This window comes from Ixodes scapularis, unplaced genomic scaffold (genome assembly GCF_016920785.2).
Source record: "Ixodes scapularis isolate PalLabHiFi unplaced genomic scaffold, ASM1692078v2 PGA_scaffold0__279_contigs__length_252992795, whole genome shotgun sequence".
NCBI lineage: Eukaryota > Metazoa > Arthropoda > Arachnida > Ixodida > Ixodidae > Ixodes > Ixodes scapularis.
This window is the reverse complement of record NW_024609835.1, coordinates 242,134,412-242,157,713: the sequence shown is the minus strand read 5'-3', so window position 1 is coordinate 242,157,713 and position 23,302 is coordinate 242,134,412. Positions and strand designations below refer to the sequence as shown.

The following is a 23,302-nucleotide window of genomic DNA, read 5'->3' as shown; positions in this document are numbered from 1 at the left end:
CGCTGCATGGCAGCCCGTTCTCGCTGTTGCAGTTTGTCGAGCTCAAGGGCATGGTGTTCAAGAAATTCGAGAAGAACAACCTGTTCCAAATGTCCTGCAGCGACGTGCGGGAGCGCTTCCACTACGTCATCCTGCTCTTTGTGGTCATCCTGCAGACGATGAAGGAGTACAGCTGGCAGGAAGGTACCCTCAAATGCCCTCAACCCCTTCCAGGGCGAGGTCTTCCTTGGTACGACTCAAAGCCTGCCACCGAGGCTACTGGCACCCTGGAATGTATGGCGCCAACTTGGGGGGGGACAGTGTATGTGAACCGCTGCGAGTACACTGGGCTCGTTCTATTTACCTGCGCCAGCCTGCAAAAAGTGCAGGTACGATGTACTTCCAGTTCAGGTAGGCTGCACTCGTCATTCAAATATGGTTGCATTCAGGAGGTGCAGGTGAATCAAATGAGTCTATTTTTATTTTATTATTTTTTTTTATTATCACGCAGTAGGCTTGTTCGATTTACCCGCACCTCCAGCGAGGGTGCGGAAAAGTGTAGGACAGTGTGCCTCCGTCCTCTGTATACTGAGAAGCGACCGGAACCTCCCAACACTTTTCTACGCCGAAGGTAAATAGAACGAGTCTAGTGTGAATGTCTGGCTAACTGCGTCGTGCGGCGTTCATCGTGATAGTACAGGTTCACATGAATGTTGCCCGAGGCACAATTGGCTTACACCACGCGCGTCACTTGAAGCCACACTCGGCATTCAGTGCCACTGAGAATTGTTTGAAGATGCTTCTAAAGATTCAACAAAGTACAGCTCGGCACGTCCCAGTTATTTTACCAATCTAATGGACTTCAATTGCTAACCTTAAACGCAGAAGTGAAATGTTCCATGTGGCACAAAATCTCCCGGCACACAGCTCGTGCAAAAGCACCTTAATTGACGTGGCTGGCCTCCATTGTTGGAGAAGCCAACTTTTTTTCCCCGCAAAAATAAGGGCAAAAAATAAGCTTTTCTCAGCACTGTCCCTACAGTCTACGGCGGAGCACAGATTGCTATTCATTGCAAAGGGACTTTCAACCTTGGAACTGTAAAAAAATAATCTCAATCGCTGGTGCCCAGAAAGCCACTTCAGGGCTGCCTGGATCCCTCGTCCGCCTGCCCGCCGGTGCCGTGTAGACGGGTAGGGAAAAAATGGGGATTTTTCATTGTTGCCAGCAGAGTCGCCAACCTGGAATCACCATGGCCGTTGTAACTTAAAAATTCATCATCTTCATGGAAAATTTTATTTTTATAAAATATTTTTGCTATCAGTTGAGAAAGGGTTATTGATGCGGCTGGTTAATTTCCAGTCATATCAAAGACTATTAAGAAATTGGCAGACTTCCCATTTAAGCCCACACCGCTATTGATTGTCTCAAGTTGTGGTGGTAGGGGGCATAAATGGTGTCTATCAACTCTAATCTTTTTTAACCTGGGCACTTTTTATGCAAGACCTGTATGGGAACCTGAATAGTAGCCCGTATGATGAAACATAGCATAGCAGAGACAATGATTAAAACGTACAGCGCAAACAGACGGGGCAGAAGAGAGAAGAGACACCATCGCTGAACTTACAGCCAACATTCAGTCGTCAAGCCGCAACCCTACGTACGACGACCAAACAATAAAAAGAAGAAAAAGGCACACACACACCCATTGACATACCACCAGATCCCGGCACCGTCATCACGAATGTTGTCGTCGTGCGATTAAATCTAACTCTTTACCAGATAGTGACACCAATGGGGCGCTTACACAGTCTTCCTTCAGGCGCACAATCATCTCCGCTTCGACAATTTCTCTGTTCAGGGCATTGCCGCTTCCTCCAATGACTGATCAATTTTTGAAATCTGCACCACATCCACTGACAAGAAAATGAGTGCCCAAGTGGCCCGATTTCACCCTGTTTACATCGTAATAATGTTCTCTTAACCCATCAATCGGGCATCTGCCAGTCTGCCCTATGTACCGTTTACCACAGGAAAGCAGAATGGAATAAACAACTTCAACTCTTCATTCAACAAATTGATTTTGATGCTTCTTAGTACAACCCAGAGACCCCCTGGCTGTAAGATTGACATTTCTGCAAAGCTTAGGTAGCTTGTTAGGGGCAGAAAAGATAATGGTGACGTCTACCCGCTTTCTTGTTAGGGGCAGAAGAAAAAATAATGGTGAGGTCTACTCGCTTTTTTATTTTTCATAAGCCGTGGGAAACTATGCAAATGTGGAACCACATCAACTTTGTTTCTTTTTTTCTTTGGGAACGTCTGCCTCGTCTATACCGCCTTCTATTTTAATTTTATTCAGTGAAGTGCATGAGACCGGCGTGAGTAGGTGTTCCGGATACCCCGCTATCCGAAGGTGGGAAACTTGAGCCTCAAAGCTAGCCCATGATCGATGGATTACGATTTCTTCTGTCTTCTGTCCTGTCTGTTTGCACTGTAGGCTTTAATCATCATGCCTTACCGACACGTCCAAGCTTCCATTTTAAACAGTTTTATTTCTGGTACATCGCATCTCTTTTAAATGTTTACTATTGACCCCATGCCTCCTCGTCGACCTCATCGCCATTGTTGTCTGCCGTGCACAATCGTTTAAGTTCTGCATCCGTGCGAATCTGCTGCAAAAAATATAGAAGTCCTGTTCTTATCGAGTACAGGTTAGCTCTGATGCTCAAGTTTTCTGCCTTTGGATAGCACAGCATCGGGAACACCAACTTACATCGGTTGCAGGCACTTTATTAAATAAAATTTAAAAAGAAGGCAGTATAGATATGGTAGACGTTTCCAAAGAAAACAGAAACAAAATTGCTGCGGTTCCGCATTTGCATAGAGTTTCCCACGGCTTAAAGAAAACAGGAAAGTGAGTCAACGTCATCATTGTCTTTTCTGCCCCTACCAAGTTATCTAAGCTTTGCAGAAATGTCAATCTTACAGTCTCTGGGTTGTACTAAGAAACATCAAAATTGATTGATCGAATGAACAGATGAAGTTTATTCCATTCCACTTTCCTGTGGTAAGTGGTATGTAGGACAGACTGGCAGATGCCTGAATGATAGGTTAAGAGAGAATGATTGCGATCCATACAGGGTGGTGTCAGGACACTTGGGCATTCATTGTCATGACTGTGGGTGTGATGCAGAGTTTTAAAAAAATGCTCAGTCATTGGAAGAAGCGGTATTGCCCTGACCAGAGAACTCATCGAAGCAGAGATGATTGAGTGCCTAAAGGAAAATGGTGCAAGCGCCCCGTCTGTGTCGCTGTCTGGTAAAGAGTTAAATTTTCTCGCACGACGACAGCAATCGCGATGATGGTGCCAGGATCTGGTGGTGTGTCATTGGGTGCATGTGTGCCTTTTTCTTGTTTGGTCGTCGTATATAGGGTTGTGTTTTGACAATTAAACTTCAGTTGTAAGCTCAGCGATTGTGTGTCTTCTCTCTTCTGTTCCGTCTGTTTGCGCTGTACGTTTTAGTCATCATGCCTTACCAACATGCCCAATCTTCGAGTTTGTAGAGTAATGACAGAGAGAGCATTTTAGTGTTTTCTGTGCAGATTGCATTTTCTTGGAGAATCGTTTTCTCAATTTGGGTATTTGTTACTTTGCTCGTGTAGAATGCAGTCATTGGCGGTCTGTATGAGTTGACACATTGTGCTCGTTTGTAAGCTGAAGAAATGCGGTGTTGCGAAGGGCGTCCATGCTTTATCCATAGATGTTAACTTGGATAAAAAGTGAGAGGCTCTCTGGGACTCAGCTGTACTGGTTGCTGGGTGCTGCAACTGTTTGAGGTCATTTGTTTTAAAGTCATTTTTGAATGATGCAATCTTGCAGAGCAATTTTGGACTCTGCTGCCAGACTGCATGATGGTGATGCTGGCAGAGGTTCTGGTTGACTGGGTCAAACACGCCTTTGTGACGCGCTTCAACGAGATATCATACGAGGCGAGTGAAGACAGCGCAACATCTCGGAGGTTTATGGGTAGCGACTCGGAGAAAGAGTAAACGATGCCTCTCTTGCAGGTGTACAAGGAGTACATTACCAGCCTTGCGTACGATTTGGCCAGCAGCAAGCTGAAGAATGTAAGTTAATTGTGACTTTTGTCAATGAAAAGTGTTGTTTATTAACATTAGTAACTGCCCCAGATCATTTTGTAGATATTGGCACTTAACAGGCTTTTTTAAAGTCTGATTTTATTGTCTCCTACAAGTATGGTGTCAAAGCGGTGCGAGATATAATCAACTAGCATTGATTCGACCACGGTTAATTCAACCTATCGTTTAATTTGACCCTGTTCAATGGTCACGGCAAAAGCCCATACCTTTCTATAGAAAAGAAAAACAACTTGTTTTTCAATCTTGAAGTATAAAATATTGGTTAATTCAACCAGCTGTACCTGCCGTCCGGCATGATGGCCGCGATTGGCGATCAGTTGCACCTACGATTGCGATCGGCCGTGCTGGTTGGCGAAAAAACCCAATTGAAAATTTGGAAGCGCGCATTGAATCGCAAAGAGAGGAAAAGGGGAGCGCACGTTGAGACACGGGACGCAGCTGGGTCTCAACACAAAACAACCATTGCAACACAGCTGTGGAGCAGCGAGCGCTGCTCCACGGCGGAGCTGCAATGCCGCCACACCGAACGCGCGAAGGACATACACGGCTGCGGCCTGCGCCTTGCAGTGGCTCATTATAAAAATGTTAGCCCATCTGACCTAAAGCGCTGGATATTCGGAATTTTGCACGCATCTTTTAATCCGACTTTCAGATAATTCAACTTAGTTTTGCATGCCCCGTCAAGATAGAATTAACGGAGGTCGACTGTATAGGTTTAAAGTTGCTTTCAAATGGTGTTGCGAATGGATGGCATAACAATACTAAACAAGTGGCTGTTTTGGGTCCTTAGAGGGTTTCTCATAACTCTTGTTTTCTCAGCCCACTGTGTTTAGGAAAGGAGACTAGAAAGTTTCGTGACATATGGTGTCTTTGATCCAATTGTAAAAATATGTTTGGTTTGAGGATGGCTAAACTTTGAGGGCAAATCCGCTTAAATTTTGTTTTTGAAAAAACAATGCAGTCCTCTTTTGTGTCACCCAGGAAAGGCCGCACATCAAATATTACGACATAGTTCTGTCTAAATGTTTCTTAAACGATCCGGCAAACTTCACAACTCGACAAGTTCCCAAAATCAGCTGACTCGAGTGGGCGAATCGAGGGACAACCAAGACTCTGCGGTCAAGGCTACGGCTTGGGCGTTGCCAACTTTGAGCTAAACATCATCACCATTGCCCCTTTTTGCTGGTTTTTACTTCTCCAGGCAAGCGTAACGGGTGATGTCAGCAACATTTCCTCTCTACACTCAGCGGTGTCCACGTGACTGGCATAGTGAGCTTGCACAGCGTGCTTCTTGGAAGCCGTTAGGCCGTTTTGCCGTGGTGCCTCTGGTCCCGCTGTTACTGCTGTCTCCCGCGTCACAACCGCCTCTGTCATCTCACCGTTTGTGATTATTGTCTGTCGGAGTTTTGCTCACCTTACGGACACTACATGCGCAGACTTAAGCGGCTGTTGATCAGACATCGTCGAATGTCATAGACAGCAAAACCTGCTGAAGAGTGCGGTGCAAACGACACTTGTGCCTGGCACACGCTCACCCCCAATCCCACCTGTCGTTGCGTACAGGATCACGTGACATCTCGTACCACGTGATGGCCATGTTCTTGGCGGCTTGCGGCCAATGTTGTTTTCTGTTTCGATTTCTGCTTGTATTTAAAGATTTAACAATAAATATACCATTTTTCGTGAAGCGAATGACGTAGTGTTTTTTACTAGTGCTTTTTAATGCAAAATCAGTCATTATCTCGAAAACTTCGGAATTCAGCGGAGTTGCCCTTTAAAAGGAGGTGCGGGTCTTGAAATAGACAAAAATCACAATATTATAGTTGTTTTTTCTTCAGAACCATATATCTAGGTTGAATATCTTTCAAACTATGTGCCTGCAAAATTTAGACCTCTAATTTGGTGTCTAAGTACGAAAAAAGCTATAATTATGACACCATCACAGCGTTCATATGACGAGTTCAAGACAAAAATTAGCCAACCTATGCACGACACACAGATCCATGCCTGCGCCGATCCAAGCCCGCTTGTTCGATCGCGGCCATTTTGGCATTGTTTGAAAGCTGGTTCTCTTCCCTTCACCCCTATGCCTTTCATTGCTACGAACACGTCAGGGAATATCCGCATTCCGCGGGTTTTCCAGGTCCCGATAGTTATCACTGATTGGCTGACGCATAGACGTCACTGCCCTCGTCACACCGCGCATTCCTGTCATAGGCCAAGACATGTCCCTCCGCTCTTTTTCTTTTTTCCTCCTCTCTGCTTCTCTTTACTTCCTCACTGTTTGCCCGCCGGGGAAGCTTCGTCTCTTCCCACTCCTTTGCAGTTCGTCTGCTTTGTTTTCGTTGTGGTCGAACACGTGTCATTTTGGTTCTCCTTTGTGGTATATGTTGTTGCTGGTTGGTACGAGCGGTTGAGATGCCGAGCGACGTTCGATTTAAGGCGAGTATGCGGCAAACTTTCGGAAGAACGGCTAGACGAGCCCAGAACAAGAAGCAGGTGTCGACTGCAAGTGCGCCTCTGTGATCTTTGGCAACGCCGGACTTGTGGGATCTGCCGTGAAGATCAACAATGCAACCTTGCAACCTGATGAAGGCATCGCAGAACCACAGTGTGCGGGACCAAGTTCTAACACGGACTGTCTCTTGGGCCCATCGCGATGTGGTTCGTGTTGACTCCACATGCTACTTTGCCGTGGGACGTATTCAGCAATTGGACGAAAGCCAGCAGGCCTTGTTGGACAAGTCGGCGACCCGACGCAAGTTCGAGCTCCTCGGCGGCAATACGGGATGTCAGGCAAGCAATGCTGGGACCCAGTTCATTGTCGTTGACACGAAGGTGCTGAGCGACCTCCTCATGCAGGTGAAGTGTGGTAGCTGTTGCGTAAAAATACTGACACTCACTAAGGCCGCAGATAAGGAGTATGGCTTGGCGGTCAAGCTCCTGCCCGTCCTTAGCGCCTGTGAGTTCCGAATGAGGAAGTTTTTTTCCCCAAGAGTAGCTGTAAAGGCCGCATCCACTTTCTTCGAAGTGAATATGAGTGCCATGAAGGGAGTTCTGTCAATTGGCAAAGGAGCGACAGCCCTTGCAGACCTCTGTGCATCCACGAACCTGTCCCACCGGGGTCTACACGACAAGAACTTCAGGATGTGTGCTTCTGAGAATGCAGCAAGTGATATTGAAGCCGCCAGCATGAAAGCAGTCAAGCGGACTTTTTGAACCCCTGTCGGAAACATTATTGTTATTTCGATGGATTTTGGATGACCCGAGGACGCGGCTCTCGCATTGGTGTGGGGTGTATTGTCGAGTTGTACTCCGGCCTGGTCGTCGATCATGTCATGTACTCCAACTTCTGCCTTGGATGTGCCCTTGGACCACAGCCAGAGGAAAAAAGGTATAATGACTGGTAAGTGTCCCAGGAGTGCCAGAGGAACATTGGGTGCAATGCTGGTCACACGGAGGTGGAAGCAGCACTCACCGTGTTCCAGAGGTCCCTTTTTGTGCATGGGCTACACTCCGATGGAGACAGCCGTACGATTCATGCCTCGTCCGAAGCAAAAGTCTACGGCTTTGTCAAGATTCAGAAGGAGGACTGTATCAACCACATCCACAAGCGGATGGGGGCTGCCTTGTGCTCCCTCGTTGACAAGAAAAGAGCTCGGGGGGGAGCCACTGGGTGGAAAGGGCCGACTGACCCAGGAGAGAATCAAGAAGATCACAAATTACTACGGCTATGTCCTGAGGAGCGACAGCCACGACGTTCAAGGAATGAAGAAGGCACTGGCAGCCACTCTCCTGCACATGACGTCTACGGACAGTGCCCATAACCGCAGCAAGTGCCCTGATAGAGCCGAATTCTCGTACAAGTACAACAGAGCCCGGGCGAACAGTGAGCATCGAAAATTCGTCTTCTGGACTGTGTTCGGTCTGCGTTGGAGCCCTTGTTGCACGTCTTAGCAACGAAGACCTCTTGGCAAGGTGCAGTGAAGGGAAGATGCAAAATGCCAGTGTGAGTCTGTATTCTGACATCTGGATGCAGACGTCGAAGAATGTGAATGGACAGCATGAAAAGGGCTGCCACTGAAGCTGTTGCAGTCTACAACCAAGGAAGTCGAGCAACCATCCAGTCCATCGCTGCAACCCTGGGCTATATGGCTGGTGCGTAGCACGGAGAAAGACAGTCTGCACTTGCATAAGGCATATGGAGTACGCCAGAGGTGCAGCAGTGTGAAAGAGAAGTCCTCCAAGTGACACAAGACTGGAACCACGCAAGGCTACAGCCCTGGACAGCCACACAAGCAAAAAGCCCTTTTGAGGGCCAAAACAAATTGGCTTTTGAGCATTAATTCTTGTTACTCACTCCCGTTGTCCAAAGTATAGTGTACTGAATACTGAAAACCTTTTTCTTTTTCACATATACCAGAGATTCATTAGATTTTGTGTATCTTTATCTTTGTTAATGTTCCCATGAACCAATTATTTTACTTATATCAGTTTTCTACAGGAAGAACTACACTATATATTGAAAAAAGTTATCGCAAAAAGGTTTTTCCTACACATTTCTCCAGTCGGTGTCAAAACTACGAGTGATTTTCTCAGCTTAGTCTTTTTTGTCAACATGAACATGCTTTGCCTTACGGGGTTTCTCGTAGGGTTTTTCTTCTATGATATAATTAAATTTTATGGTATTTTATGTTATTTTTATGGCTGACTGGTCAAACATTTTTATTAACAATACCGTGAGCTCATTGTAGTTCATAATTAGGATGTTTCATGTAATTAGGCAATCTGACCTGATGGTGTAGCTTTAGCATGAATATAAATTGATTTATAATGCATGGGAGGTCTTTAGCTACAAATCTATGTCATTCGCAGGGGTGGAACGGCTGCACCATTTGCTCCATTTTGAGCATCCTGCGGCATTTTGCGGAAACTATGCCACAGCCAATACTTTGCGCCATTGTGCTCCGAATCGCACAACATGCGCCAAAATAATTCTATTTTGTCTTGGTTTTGGGTTTTATCAACTCGATTGGCAACAATGAGCGCGTTTAGCTTGGTCGGCCTTGCAATGTTTTGTTCCGTTTATTTTTCCTGTGTATCCCGAGTCGGAAGCATGCGAAAAAACTCAGTGGTCATATTCCAAGTGCTACATCACCTGCGACTGGATTGTTATTCTTATATCCGAGGTGAGGTCGAGTTGTTAAGCGTCAAATAGCCTGAGGGTCTGCTGTCCGGGTTCTGGATGTCAGCCAGTTGAAAACACATTAGCGAAAGATCCCTTTAATTCTTCATCGTTAGAAGTTAGAACCGCATTCCTGCAAGATAAATCATAATTTGATTTAACCGAGATGCTGTCCGATCCGAGTCCTTGCCGGCCAGCAGCTCTCACACGAGCGGTATATCTGCTCGGCATACTTTAATCTTGCACTGGCTCATTGTTTCGAATATGATAACTCTGTTAATCGTAGTCTGATGGTTTGATATTCAGTTGTACAATAGGATAGACTCAAAATTTGTTGCCCTGTTCCTCCACGCAAATGCACGTCCGTTGCTTACGCACGTCTGTTGCTTACGCACGTCATGTGGTTCGCACATATAATTACTATGACGAGCATGTGTGGGTCGTGCTATAAACAGTGCTGGTTTGCATTTTGAACAGCTGAAAGCCTCTCGGAACAGATCAAGGACACTATTTTTGGAAACATATGGTACTTGCTTTTTGGTTCTCACTGAGGCCAAGTTTTTGCACCTGTTACACTGCTATCCCGTCTACATAGGTTCCTAATTACTCATGCTCATCTGTGCTGCTAAGCACAATTGAAATTGCTCCTGTGCTTGTCTAAGACACAATCTGAAGTGCAATTAAAACTGATTTGAGCTGTTCCTAGCCTGCTCCAGAATGTAGTTTTAGCTGCTCCCAGCCTGCTGCAAAACAGCTGTTTCAGCTGCTCCCGTGGCTGCTCCCAAGTACATTTCATGAGTTCCACCCCTGCATTCGGAACAGAAAGCTTTTCTGGAAAAAGGATTTAACAACTCGTAAGAAATGACCTAATTGGACTATATATATATTTTTCTAACTTTGGAACTAATTCATGTATCCTGAGACTAATTAGATATTTGAAAAGGGGAATACAAAACATGCCACTGGCGCTGTAGGTATATAAAATAAAAATAAAAAAATATTCGCATAAAAAAAAAAGCTTGCTTTCAGGACCAGTGTCTCCCCCTACCCTGAAGTTTAATTTTATGCTCCGTTTATTGCAGATGTAGTCTCTCGCATTGGATTTTGGTGGGCAGAGAAAGGGGTTTGTGTTTGTGCAGTTCGGGCGAGACACTTGGTCACAAGATTGCTTTTCAGAGAGCCGCAGTGGATTTCCTGCCCTATGAAGGAGCTTGCTTTAGGTGGGAGCTGCTGAGCAATGCCTGCACAAGTCGGCCGCGATTTGGTTGACCCAAGTGACTGGTGCGCATCTCCCCAGGCGTACTCAGACCATTCGGACCTGATATCCCGTCGGATGGGCTTCATCCCCCTGCCGCTGGGAGCCCTGCTGCTTCGCATCATAGGCGCTTCCGTCCAGGTGCGCGGCTCCATGGGGCTGCTCATCGGGCTCCTCGTCTACTTGTGGTACGTTGCCCGGCATTGGTGCTTTTCCGCCAGATTGCCAGCAAAGCTCGCGAGTTCGGTCTCTCTGCCGTTCTCTCGCACCCATTGACCGATTGTTTTTTTCAACTAGAACGTTGGGACGTGTAATTCTTGCAAAAGTTTTGCCGGCGTCACTATTTACTCGTCGGATGATTGCGCCATATTTGGTGCATTTTGTCGGGGCCTCGGTTGGCGCACGAGCTGCATGCCGCCGGTGCAGTTTGCGCCGCGCTGCTTAGAACTTGTTGGAGCTTGGGGGCCGAATAGTCCACCCTCGAAAGGTGGAGAACCATCCCAGGGCCTCTAAGAATGTCACCGTACTGAGAAAGTAACATTTTAGCATTGGTCTACCCTACCACTTGGAGAGGGGAAGGAAAACGGTACAGACACCTGTTTTACGGCGTCTCTACTCTTCGTGTACTTGGTTTCGTCGTAGGTCTGGACACAGTGCAAGTCTCGAACGCATATGGGCACGGACACACGTAGCACTAAAGGCGCGAGCATTTGCCGCGCTCAATCGGTTTAGCCAAGGGAAGAGAAGGAATTCCAGTGTGTTGCGTGCTCGTCAACTGCGCCAGCCATGTTGGTGTCCAAATTACAAATAGCGCTAGGATGACGACAGACGAAGGAGTGGACAGGACAGGTGCTATTTGTTCGTCTGTCCTCGTCCTAGCGCTACATGTAATTTGGTATGTATAACCAACTAGCCCGCCAGAATATTTTAATGTTGGTGTCCCGGACGATGTCGGGAACCAAGAGTGGCGAGACATGTTTGCAAAACATTGGGAGGATGGCCACTGCGACGAAGTGGGGTCTTGCACTCCCAACGAGTCTCGAGTAGTATCGCATCTGCCACCTGCCTCCATGCCACGACTACAGTGTACCACGGCACTTGCGCCGTGGGTGTGGACCTCGACCGCTTGGCAGTGCGCGTGCATTGAGCTTTACTGCTTTGCGTCGGTGTGCTTGGGGCCGATGCGGAGAAGCAACAGGGTGAGTGCAACGGGCTCGCGAAGGATGCTTGGTGCTGTTACAGGTCTCAATTCTAGATTCACCTCCAATTTTTAAAAGTTGCGCCAAGAAAGGGGAGAAAGCCTGATCTGTATTTGAGTAATTACGGTGGTCGATATATTGTCCATGCGGCTGACGATGAAGAGGGCGGTTGTTTTTGAAATTTATCGTACTAGAGTATGGAGTTTGGTAGGTTTAGAAAATTTGGGGAAACATTTTTGTGGGTTGACGTTTTAGCAGATATGCTGGTATTTGCCCGCATTTTATTTCGCCGTTTGCGGGCTAAATAAACTGCGGCGTAAAAGTAGGGGGGACAGAGACTCGATGTCTACTCGAGTGCTGCAATTCATTTTTGGACCCTTTTTTGCTCCACTGTAAATGAAACCTACCCTGACCAGAGTCTCATTTCTAGACAGAAACCTTTGTGTTCCTCTCGCGTCGTCTGTATTCCCATTACGAAGAGTGATAAGTGATATGCTTCGGAATCAAAGGGGAACCCTCAATTACCAAAGGCAAATTTATTTAGCGATGCAATAATCTTTTTTCGAGTGATGTGCTAACAGATGTTCTAAAAGTGTCACTGGCTTCTCCAAACAAACAATTTGCCCACTACAAAACCTGCTAAAAAGGGTCCCGCTTTCAGCACTGTATCTTGCGTATGTTTTCATTATCTTGTAGTCAGTGTATTTTTTTCTAACTAGTAGGTGCTGTGAATTTTTACCCAAGGGCAATTTAGTTCTCAATTCTCACCCCGGCCGTTATTCCGGTGGTTGCACTTCCCCCACCCAAGTGAAATGTGTTTCACCAAAAATCAAAAGCTGTGGTTCTTTTTCGAACAAATTTCTCGTTTTCCTCACAGTCGCTATAGTGATGGTGTAGATGAGCACATATAAACGCACATAAAGACCACAGCACATGTCCATGCGCTCCTGCTCAACCATGAGCAAGAGAAAAAGGATCTGTGTTTCCTGCGCCGTCATACTGCTACGGTGGAACCTCGATTATGCGTCCCCGGTTTATGCGATATCCCGCATTTTATGACTAATTTTCCCGGTCCCAACGAATTCCCCATAGAAATACCGTATTAAAAGTTTGGTCTACACGACGCGGGATTCTACGCACCCCGCATCATACGACGTTCCAGCGTGGAACGCGCAACGAATTCAACAGCTGCATGAGGAGGGGGGCGGCGGCATGGCAATGCGGAAGAGTTCTGCGCGCCGTTGCAGAGGGTTCAAAAACACGCCGTCGGCAACCCAAGACAGCCGCAGTGCCGGGAGAGAGCAGGAGAATGCGCTTTCCCTTCTCGTCCACGGGTTGTGAAATGCCTCGGTGTTTTCGCGTTGCGTCCTTGCTCCTCTCATCCCATCAAACTACAGCAGATTATTAGCTGAGACATCATTTAAAACCTCTTGTCTTTCTCGCGCAAGACCAATCACACTATCCGTAATTATTGTTTGTTTTTTTTTTGTTTTTTTTTTTTCTCAGATGATACGATTCACTGATTACACAACACTTTTGCGCGGTCCTGCAAAAGTCGTACAATTGGGGTTCTACTGTATACAACTTCCAATAAGTTATTGTAGAACATGGTGTTTTTCTAATGCGTCTGATGTTTGACAACATTATTTTAAACGCAAAGGTTAAACTCGAACTAGTATTACTATCGCCTGCAAAACATCTTTTCGCAACTGCGCGATTCACATAACTCGATGCTGCTCACGATTTTGAGTTGCGATGTCACGCACCGCAGCTTTTGTTCACTTGTCTTGCAGCCCGGACGACCGAGCAACATGCTGACGTTGCAAATGAAATCGCGCCTCATGAATCGAGCTTTACAAATTATAGTTGGAGACAGTCTGTTTGTGAATCTACGCAAAGTCTAAATGTGCTCCCCTTGAGATGAGCTTACAAACAACAAACTATTTACAACCTTTAGGGGCATTTGTATAAGAGTTCTAAGAAAACAGTAGACCCTCATTAATTCATATTCTAGAAAGCCACACATTTTTTTTTAATTATCAGAAATTAATTGAGATATAATGCAAGATAAAATTATGATTTATTATATGAATGGCTACAAATAAAATGCAGATATTTTATCATTTTTTTTACATAGGCCTTCTGATTGTAAGCAGAGATTTCACACATGAAACATTTGTGAAATGTGTGATATGATTTATTTATCCCTCAATAACGTTGTTTATCATGGACTGTTTAGACAGCGCGTGACAACTCAAAACGAAAATAAAGTTTGTTTATCGAGCCGAGAAGTTGTCTAATGTGAACTATTAATCAGGGGACACATGAGCAGTTTTTATAGCAACTTGTGCAGACACTGTGACGTGGACCTAGATATGCCATTACATGGAGTGCCGTGTAAAGACTCGGGGCTTGTCCATGAAGTTGATCTTCGCTGGAGCCATGCGTCGCCCAGGACATCGGGCAGAGTTGGTAGCGAGCCAGGGTGTCTCTTCTCAAACTGTTTATTTAGATTCTATGTACAGTCTGCCGTTCGGTATGAGAACAACATGAGAACACAACCACACACAGGATAATTGCTCCGCCGGTTCCTCAATGCTTGTAGTGGCAGCCGTTTCCTCAGGGACGCTTGAGATTTGGCTTTGCTCCCTGGATTCTACGTCAAGGTGACACCGTGAAGGTCGTCCCCAAACGTCCAGGCACCGCCTATGAGCACGCATAAATGCACACACAGGTTAATTGTTTTGTTGACTCCAAGAGGGCACGAATGCCCAGAGGATACTGTCCCCCTCCTTAGTCGGGAAGGAAAAGACCTTGGACGCTGATAACTGGGCAGTTCTCGTTCACAACTGATCTCCCTCTTCCGGCTTAGCAGGGATCCCCGTGGCCGTTGGTTCCTGCTTGGATGCCTCGAGGAGACACCTTTCCTTTTCAGCACCTTACTTGAGCCAATATCCATGCCGGCTTGTCTTCCTCTTTTGTCGAGGGTACGGATGTTCACCCGGGCAGCGGGGCAAATAATCGTGGCTCGAGGTTGTCGACGAAAGGCGTGTCCTCGGGAATGTTGGAGAACGGGTGGCGTTCCGTGTCCAGGTGCGGCCACTAAGGTCGTTCGTTACAGCCGCCACCTTTGGGAGTCGGGCGCACCATGCACCGTTGACCGCCGTACATTCGGGATCATTTTCAAATCGCTATCAAAAATACTTGTTTGTACAAAAAATATATAGAAAAGAAATGGTAAAATGAGTGCACAGAATAAGGCAATGTTACAGGTACAGCCGGCTGAACTCTCTTAATATCGCAATTGTTTCGTTTTTGTCGGCGATGATATCCTACATTCGTGTAAATACTGTATGTAAATAATGCTATCTTTGTTACAAGGACTGATGCAAGCAGTTAGCCATGTTAGACAAGTGCAACCACCATTTCCACGACTATTTTTGACAGCCTACTAGCCTGGGATAAACCTCAAACCTACGTTGAAATTGAAAATACAGTTCTTCGGCTACCCATGGGATTGTGGAACATATTTTTCCGCACAAAATTTAATTTCTTGGCGGTGCTTGGAAACCATAAATCACGGGTGATTCATGGCTTATGGGCGTGGTCAGGAAAGATTTAAGCCCCCTGATAAATGAGTGTTTTTTAGAAAAGAACTGGTATACAAGTCTCGCCTCTGAAGGACTCACACGCACAAAGTGTAGCCATAAGGACCAACACATTTGGCATGCCTCGCAGCAATCCAATTCCAAACGTGCATATCTGAAATTGGGCATGCAAATGTAGTTTTGCAACAAGTCTTTAGTCTATTTTTTTGAAGAGGTTAACTCTCAGGTAGTACAATATTAAAAATAAAGCAAAATTGGAGGCCATGTGTTTCTTATGTCCTATACCGGCCTGTTTGTCATCTGCACACCGGTTTATGAGCTCGCTCCCGGGTGGCGTGCTGAACGCAAAACGGCTAAGAATCAATAGTGGAGGTTGGCAATGAACAGGATAATCGCGATAATTAATAGTTTTAACGAAATATATCAACAATGACCACCTGGCAGCAAGCTCACAAACCATTGTGCAGACGACGAACATTCGGTATGGGGCAGAGAAAACGCACGGCCGCCGTTTTGGCTTTATTTTTAATATTTTATCATTTCTGACTTGAGCTCTGAAAATATAGACATAAAACTTGCAAAACTACTTTCACATGGTCAATTTTAAGTATGTAGATTTGGAATTTGAATTTTGCGAGGCGTGCCAAATCTGATGGTCCTTACAGCTGCACCCTGTATATGTTTGTACAACCGGCTCAGCAAAACTGCATTGAAAATGTATAAGTGTTGCAATATATGCGCAGGCGAGAGAGAGTTTCAGTGTTCTCATCAACTTTATCTAATGAGAATGGGGTATTTATACAAATAATGCCTGCAGATGTATTTCTCTGTAACTCTGAAGAATAGCCGATCCTTGGGATTTGCGGAAGAGGCGAATGATGAGGCATTGATAATGTCGGAACACAGAAATGAGATGTCTGTGGATTGCATTTTTCTTTATTGTATACGTTGTCTCTTCTGTTCCATTGGCCAGCTCCTTTAGTAGGTCCTAAGCATTGGTCTCCGTCGTCGGGGAAGTCTCTTCATAAAACAGGCAACCCATCGTTACAACCTCCGTGTCAGATTTGGGCATTTAAACTTATGAAGTTGCACCGTTGTGTAACACTTGCAGACAGAACGTTTGGGGAAAAAAGGCGACCTATATGCCGGAAGACATGGTTCAAATATGCATTAATTGTGGGTTTCTGCGGTGCATTTTCCGACATCTTGGTTGTCACTTTGCATCAATCCAGAGCATGTGAAAGCCAGAGGAACGATGCCTATGGAGAAGTCTCAGGAGTTTGAGTTTTTGGTTTTATTTTTTCTCATTGTGTCTAAGTAGAGCAGGGTTGAAAGGGTTGAAGGTGCTCGTTTTACTCTTGTTGAATGGTGTCCAACCTGTTCCAGCCTGACAGCACTGAAGGTGCTCATCAACCTGCTGCTGATGGGGAGGGCATGCACCCTGATTGAGCAGCACCGGCAGTCCGTCAAGGAGAAGGTCCCAGCCCCGAGGCAGTGCACGAGCCTGCCCTCAAGCAGGCGGGCGAGGTCGGTGCACCCTTTCTCTTCCTGTTGTCTGCCTTCCCCGCACACTCTGTTGGAAGAGTCCAGAAAGCTCATTGTGTCAGCTATTCCACAACGCGTTGCACGATAAGAAATGCTCCAGTCTTTCTTAATTGGTAAGGCTGCAACGGTTCCTTCAGGGTCTGCACAAAAATAGTAATCGTACTGAGCTTTTGTTATTTGGGCCCACTAGATCCACTATTGTAATCTCCCGACAGATAGCCCGCCTAAAATCGAAAGCAAATGGGGTGAAAATGAGGAGTGGGTTAACTTTTTCAGTGTGTGATAAAAAAGAGAGTTGAAAAGTGCTAGTATTAGATTTTGTGACCTGGAGAACTCGCAATCACAGGGAGGAGCAACGAACCGAATTTGTCTGTCGTTCCCCGTTAGCAACGTTCACTTATCTCCCGCTGGGCCGACAGAGCGTGGCCTCGCCGTCTCACCCTCCCGTACACATCGCCGTCGACGCTCCCTGCTGCCCCCTTGACGCTTATTCTTTCTTCTGTTTCTGGCATAAGTTTGCCGATTGAACCTTTATTTTCGGTTCACTCTCGTCGAGCCTTCTCCATCCACGACAATATTTCAAAACGACGTCTGTCATTGACGGGGCCCTTTTAAAGCTCTGTACTCGTTTTTACCTTGAGAAGCAGAGTAAGAAATGCTAGGCTTCCTGCATAACATCACCAATTGCCCCCTTTTGCGGGGAATTGAGGCATACTTGTACACACATTTAAGATCAGTTGTTTGCTGTATTATTGAGCTATACATTTGAGATACTAAAAGCATGACTGTTTTTTTATGACAACCAAATGTTGCGAGAACTTTTTTGGGCAGCTTACGAATTATGCATGTGCAAAACTTGCTTTCTTGTCCGTTGGATAGCGTGCGTAAATGAGCACGCTATCCAACGGACTGTCAGGTATGCAATTGAGGGGACAAGAGTACTGGCATTCTGAGTCACTGTTGGAAGTAACGTGTCGCAAGTAACGACGATGCTGGTAACGCTACACTTTTTTCAGTGACGCTCGAAAATACTCGTTCGGTTTCTAAATGACTAACGAGTAAAATATTTTCGTTACGACTTTTCGGTATTGATCGAATTATGTTACTCTTTATCCTCCAGTAATGTTTTCCTTGTTTTTATTTTGGCTTAAAACAAATTAGTGTGCGTTCTCCAAGCTGTGCAGAAAGGAGCGGATAATATTTTATTTTTCACAGTTTATTTCGAAATTCTTCACTGAGAAAGCAATCTCAATCCGACCAGAATGAAAACAAAAACCCAATGGACCTCTTTCCAGTAACGAGCACTGTCTGCGGTGTTGTTTTGGAACTATAAATTACAAGCAGCCCAACTTGCCTCCGCCCGTCGGAATACATTGGCATTGTGCTGTAGTATTGATCTTCATTGCCTTTTATGACCTATAGTGGGTGTAATGGCACTAGGAGCGCCACTCTTAGGCGACGGGCACTCGAGCGGGTACAACGAGTACAGTTTGTATTTCTTGGGGGGGTAACGATCAAATTTCCCGCGGGTGCAGCCTGGACAACCTGCCCGGCACCCTGCTCGCGCCGTGCGCCCAGAGCGAGCCGCAGTCTCCGAGCCCGAGCATCTCTTCGAGCCTGGCGGACATCGCGGCCCAGGCGCAGCTCCTGCAAGACACGCTGCAGCCCCGCCCCATCTTCTCGAACAGCGCGGTCAGCCTCAACGACCTGGGCATCAACGAGCAGGTGTTTGGGGAGGACATCGAGGCGAGGGAGGAGGACGCCTTGCGCAGGCGGCGCGACCGTTCGGTCAGCACGGGCATCCTCCTCGGGGGACCTTACGGGCCCTCGACGCACCCCGTCCGCAAGGAAGCCGGCGACGTGCGCTTTGCCGAGGAGAGCTGACGGAGCGGGCCGCTTCTCTCCGGTCCCGCCGGTGCGTTCGCTCCACGGAGGACGTCGGACGGTGGTTACCTCTCTTCTCTTGGGCTGCACTCAACTCGGGGCTGCCTCTTCTCGACGTCTACGAGGGATTGCAGCTCGAAGAACCGGCTTCTTTGGACTTTGCCCGGTTACCGCCGTCGTTTTTTCCAGTGCCTGTTCGGAGATGCCACGGAATACGGTCGGACCAGGTTACGACTCGTTTGGGGGAAATCGGCTATGCGACCGATGGTCGTTGTTCGTGCCATCGATGCAGAGCTGCCTCTCCTGCCAAGCTGGAAAGCGACTGTGAACTGTCGCCAATCTTGGCTCGTGGTCGTTTTAAAAGAAGTGAGGTTCCTGTTCTCTGCGACGCGGCTCGTCGACGAGAGTTGCTTTGGCTCTGTGTTTTGGGTTTTGCTTTGGTCCGACGACGCGAGGCAGCTTGAACATTATGCCACTGTACAAGTTGTATGAATAGACAATGTTAAAGCCACGCCAGAAAGTGACTTCAAGGTGTCCCGCAGGATACTTTATGCAATGATTTGTGAAATTTCTGCTAGAGTTGAACTTGTTTTCGGTCAAGCGTACAGTGCTTTGTAACCAGCCAGGCTGGTGCCACGTTTCTCTTTTAGAGATAGTGCATGATGTGCCCTTTTGGGATTGATTCTGACGCTGTTTTGCTTGGTACCCCATCATTGGTTAGGCTCGTCATTTCTGGAGAGAGTGCATCATGTGGCCATTGGGGGTTGATTCTGCTGCTTCCTTGTTTGGTTCCCTGCCATTGGTTAGGCTTTTCAGTTCTGGATGTCCTGGAGAGAGTGCATCATGTGGCCATTGGGGGTTGATTCTGCTGCTTCCTTGTTTGGTTCCCTGCCATTGGTTAGGCTTTTCATACGCAGTAGAATCTCGATGATACAAATCTTTCGCGGAAAATATTTTTATCATCCGAAAATCGTATCATTTAAAACAGGCTCCAAGAAGGCAATAAAATATGCGTACATACTCTGTGACACCAGATGACTCTGGATGAGTAGCTTGTTTCAATCCTGGAGACAGTGCAATACCGCCAGTGTTGCACTGCTTCCGGGATCGGCCAACTTTTTTATTTTTAAAGTTTTCTCTAGCCTAGCCCCAGACGTGGCTAAAGAGCCTTGGCTAGGGCTAAAGTAGAACACCCTGGCCATACCTTTCTAGCCGTGGTGACTATGGCCCTGTGGCAGTCGCTATTTCTCACGCCGCGGCTGCTGGCCGTGACTGCCGCTGCTGCACAAAGGAGTCGTTCTTAACCTCCTTGAGGTTGGTGCTTTTGTTCATATCATCCACCGTGGCCCGAGAGAGCATTCACATGATCCCTAAATGTAGCACATTACAGATGAGATTTCTCGCTCGGGGTTTTTAAAAACTTTTTGTCATCCCGAAATTCAGATCAGCCGTGATTTTATCATCGAGATTCTGCTGTAATGTTGTTTGTGCTGCCTGCCCTTTTTATGGTCATGGGCCAGTTTTATGCAAGATACAAGCTGCTTTTATTTACGAAAATGCAGTCAGTGTGCAGGCAAGCTGGTGGAAGATTTACTATGGTTACTTTAACACGGGACTAGGGCAGGAGGAGGAAAAAAAATTTGACAGTGCTAGAAAAAGAAATGGGAAGAGACACGTCTCTAACTCAGCTAATGATTTTATTTAACCACCCACGTTATACGCAGATCGCCACAGAACTGTGGAACATACCGTTTTTCAAGACCAATGTGATGTGGGTGTGGGTTCTGTGCATTGGCCCCGAAAAAATGGGATGTTCCGCAGTGTGGCATAGCAGATCTGTGTAAGTAAACCGTCGTTAACTCGAAGTCGTAAAAACTAGAAAGCAATTTGAGATAAGCGAGATACCGAATTTGAATTGCACTGATTGCGCATTTTGCGATCAGTACAATGTATTTCCAACAATCGCAGCAATTAACTTGACGCTCACAGGGTGGGGAGAACAAAACGACCCCACCCAAATTATCACCAAGCAACGCTCGTAAGATGGAACAGCAAAACCGGTAAGCAAAAACGAAACTGGAAAAAAAAAAGGAAAAGACGAGAGGAAGATAACGTTGAGGGCAAGGGAGAGAAACTGCCAAGCTGGGAGAAAAAAACGAAAAAGTAAGACAATAAACGTCCTTGATGGGCACCCTGCTTGGCGCATTGCCACGCGTAAGAGAGGACTTTTTTTTCCCCCGCATTGGCTTGTGCGATTTCTCGCAATTTTGTTTTATTTTTGTGTTTGTTTTCGGACTGCTGCTCCTTCCTCACCAAATTTTAGGCCACCAGTTCATTCTTTGCTGTGCCCTGCCTGCTTTCTTCTTTTTTTTGTAATGTCCACATTTAGAAATACGAGGTCGTCCTGAAAGCTTTTTCGAGATAAGCTATGAGCAGATGCATTGTGTCTATGGTAGTTGATTCCATGACAAGAAAATCTTTCGACTTAACCGACATTTTGGGATAGTGAAGTTTGAGTTAATGAGGGAATACTGTACAAGGAGGGTGGTTAAATAAAATCATTAGCGGAGTTTCTTTTTCTACCACCATAAAAAAGTTTTTCTTCCGCCCCAGTTCTGGGTTGAGGTCGTCGCGGTGCTTTTATTTATCATCTACGATGCCTTGACGTCTGGCATTTTGTTGCCAGTTTGGTGGGACTTGCTGTTTCCATGATTTGTATGAATACTAAAGCTAAAAAGATATTTTCACGACACTGGCGAACATGAATTTGTCTACGGCAGGAGCGACGAGAAATGTGAATGTTTTGACGAGTTTCTAGGAATCGACAAAGTTCCTTCGTCATGTTATGTTTGTGCTACAGCATGCAATTTCTAGTCATGATGTACATGCAAACATGGGAAGGCTCGACTGTTCTGTGCCACGGTGATATCCCCCAGCTCTCGATTTCTTGCTGTACAAATGGAGAGAGGGGCATTTTTTTAACCGGGGCTCGTTTCTCATCTTGCCCCTGTATGGCTTGACTGCCGAGGAACCTTAGCTGCTCTCCGCATTGCTGCAATCAACCCTGTGCATGCCGGGGAGAAAACCTCGAGGGATGGGCCTGTGAGATGAGCAAACGTTTCGGCCTTTGAGAACCCACATTTGAGTTGGTACTGCCGTACGCACGGCGCATGGGCGTTTTTGCCAGCCAGGGTGCAACTTGGCATTGGGTTGTTGTGATAGCGGCCACCCGTTTGGAGCGTTTTCTTTGCTCAACTGGCACAGTCGGTTTCACTGTACTGCACGTGCTGAGGCGAGCCACTGATCCTTTCACAAGTTGGAGCAAACGCAGTTGATGTATTGTTCTTTGTACAGGTAATTTAGCTGGGCTTTTTTTTTTTACTATATTTCTTTTTAGTGAACAGGCTTAGCAGTTCATTGCTAACATTGTGGTCATTCCATCATTTTATGTCTAGAAGGTTCGGGTGTGGCCACGTACCCTGGCACGGTGCTGTACTCTTTTGCCAGTGTGAGATATGAGGCCTAACATTTTATGTACACTAATTTTGTTTGCGGTTTATTAACAGGATCACCGAACCCCAAGACTCGGATATTTATTTACGAGGGCCAATTGAAAAGTAATGAGACCTATTTTTTTTATTCAGAATCGGCCGGCTCGACAGGCTCCGATCATTTTTGCTCTTCGAGGTGGCAGCCTTCACATTCGATACATTGGTCAGAACTTTTCGAGAACATTTCGGAGAAATGTCGTAAAACGTTTTGCGACACCACTTTTTCAACATTGTAGCTGCAACTTTGTTCGCTCCGTCGTACGAAGAGAACTTGCTTCCATGCAGTTATCTTTTTTTAGCATTGGAAATGGCTGCAGTTTTCAGGGCGATAAATCCGGGCTGTATGAAGCCATACTTTCGCAAACACGTCTTGTTCATCCGCCATGATGACACTGCGAGGTGCCTTGCTGCAACACTACGCTAAAAATGGTCCTGCTTCGGGCATTCCCAAGCTTCGGAACAAGATTGCCCATCCACCTAAACAGCAGCAGTCTCATTACTCGTCAATCTTCCCTCATGTCTACTTTTGATAGAATTCTTTTTATGCTGCGTGTGCATGCGTGTGTGCGAGTGCGTCGGAGCAGATTTTGAAAAATAAAATATTGCAACGAGAAAAGGGGTCGAATACAATGGCCATTACATGCTGCTTCTGCAATGCGGCATGTACTGTATGGTAATATTCGGATGGTTGCGCATTTCTCCGAAGTTCCACCATGCATTAAATATACAAGGCGGGTTTTTGATTTTTTAATGAGAAAATGTCACCATTTTTTTCTGTGGTTGGGAGAAGCTACCAAGTTGAGCCCCAGCACTTGCAAGCATGCTTGCCCTGCCCTTGACTACCATGTAATGCATTCATTTAACACAGGAAGCTTTTGCATATCTTAAGGTTTGCGTGCTACTATAGTACTCTGGGTGTGACTGGGGAACCATTTGG

The 23,302-nt window shown here is 46.3% G+C and overlaps 1 protein-coding gene across 1 annotated transcript in view; it reads left to right on the top strand.

The window, feature by feature from the left end:
* LOC8029005 (transmembrane anterior posterior transformation protein 1 homolog) overlaps window positions 1-22,981 on the top strand; it is a 43,970-nt gene extending 20,989 nt beyond the window's left edge. The window contains exons 7-12 of the mRNA XM_029975415.4: window positions 33-183; window positions 3,858-3,967; window positions 4,046-4,105; window positions 10,621-10,766; window positions 16,772-16,912; window positions 18,466-22,981. Of these exons, the coding sequence (XP_029831275.1) occupies window positions 33-183; window positions 3,858-3,967; window positions 4,046-4,105; window positions 10,621-10,766; window positions 16,772-16,912; window positions 18,466-18,814 (957 nt within the window). The 3' untranslated portion in view covers window positions 18,815-22,981. The remainder of the gene's footprint in view (window positions 1-32; window positions 184-3,857; window positions 3,968-4,045; window positions 4,106-10,620; window positions 10,767-16,771; window positions 16,913-18,465) is intronic.
* The last annotated feature ends 321 nt before the right edge of the window (window positions 22,982-23,302 follow it).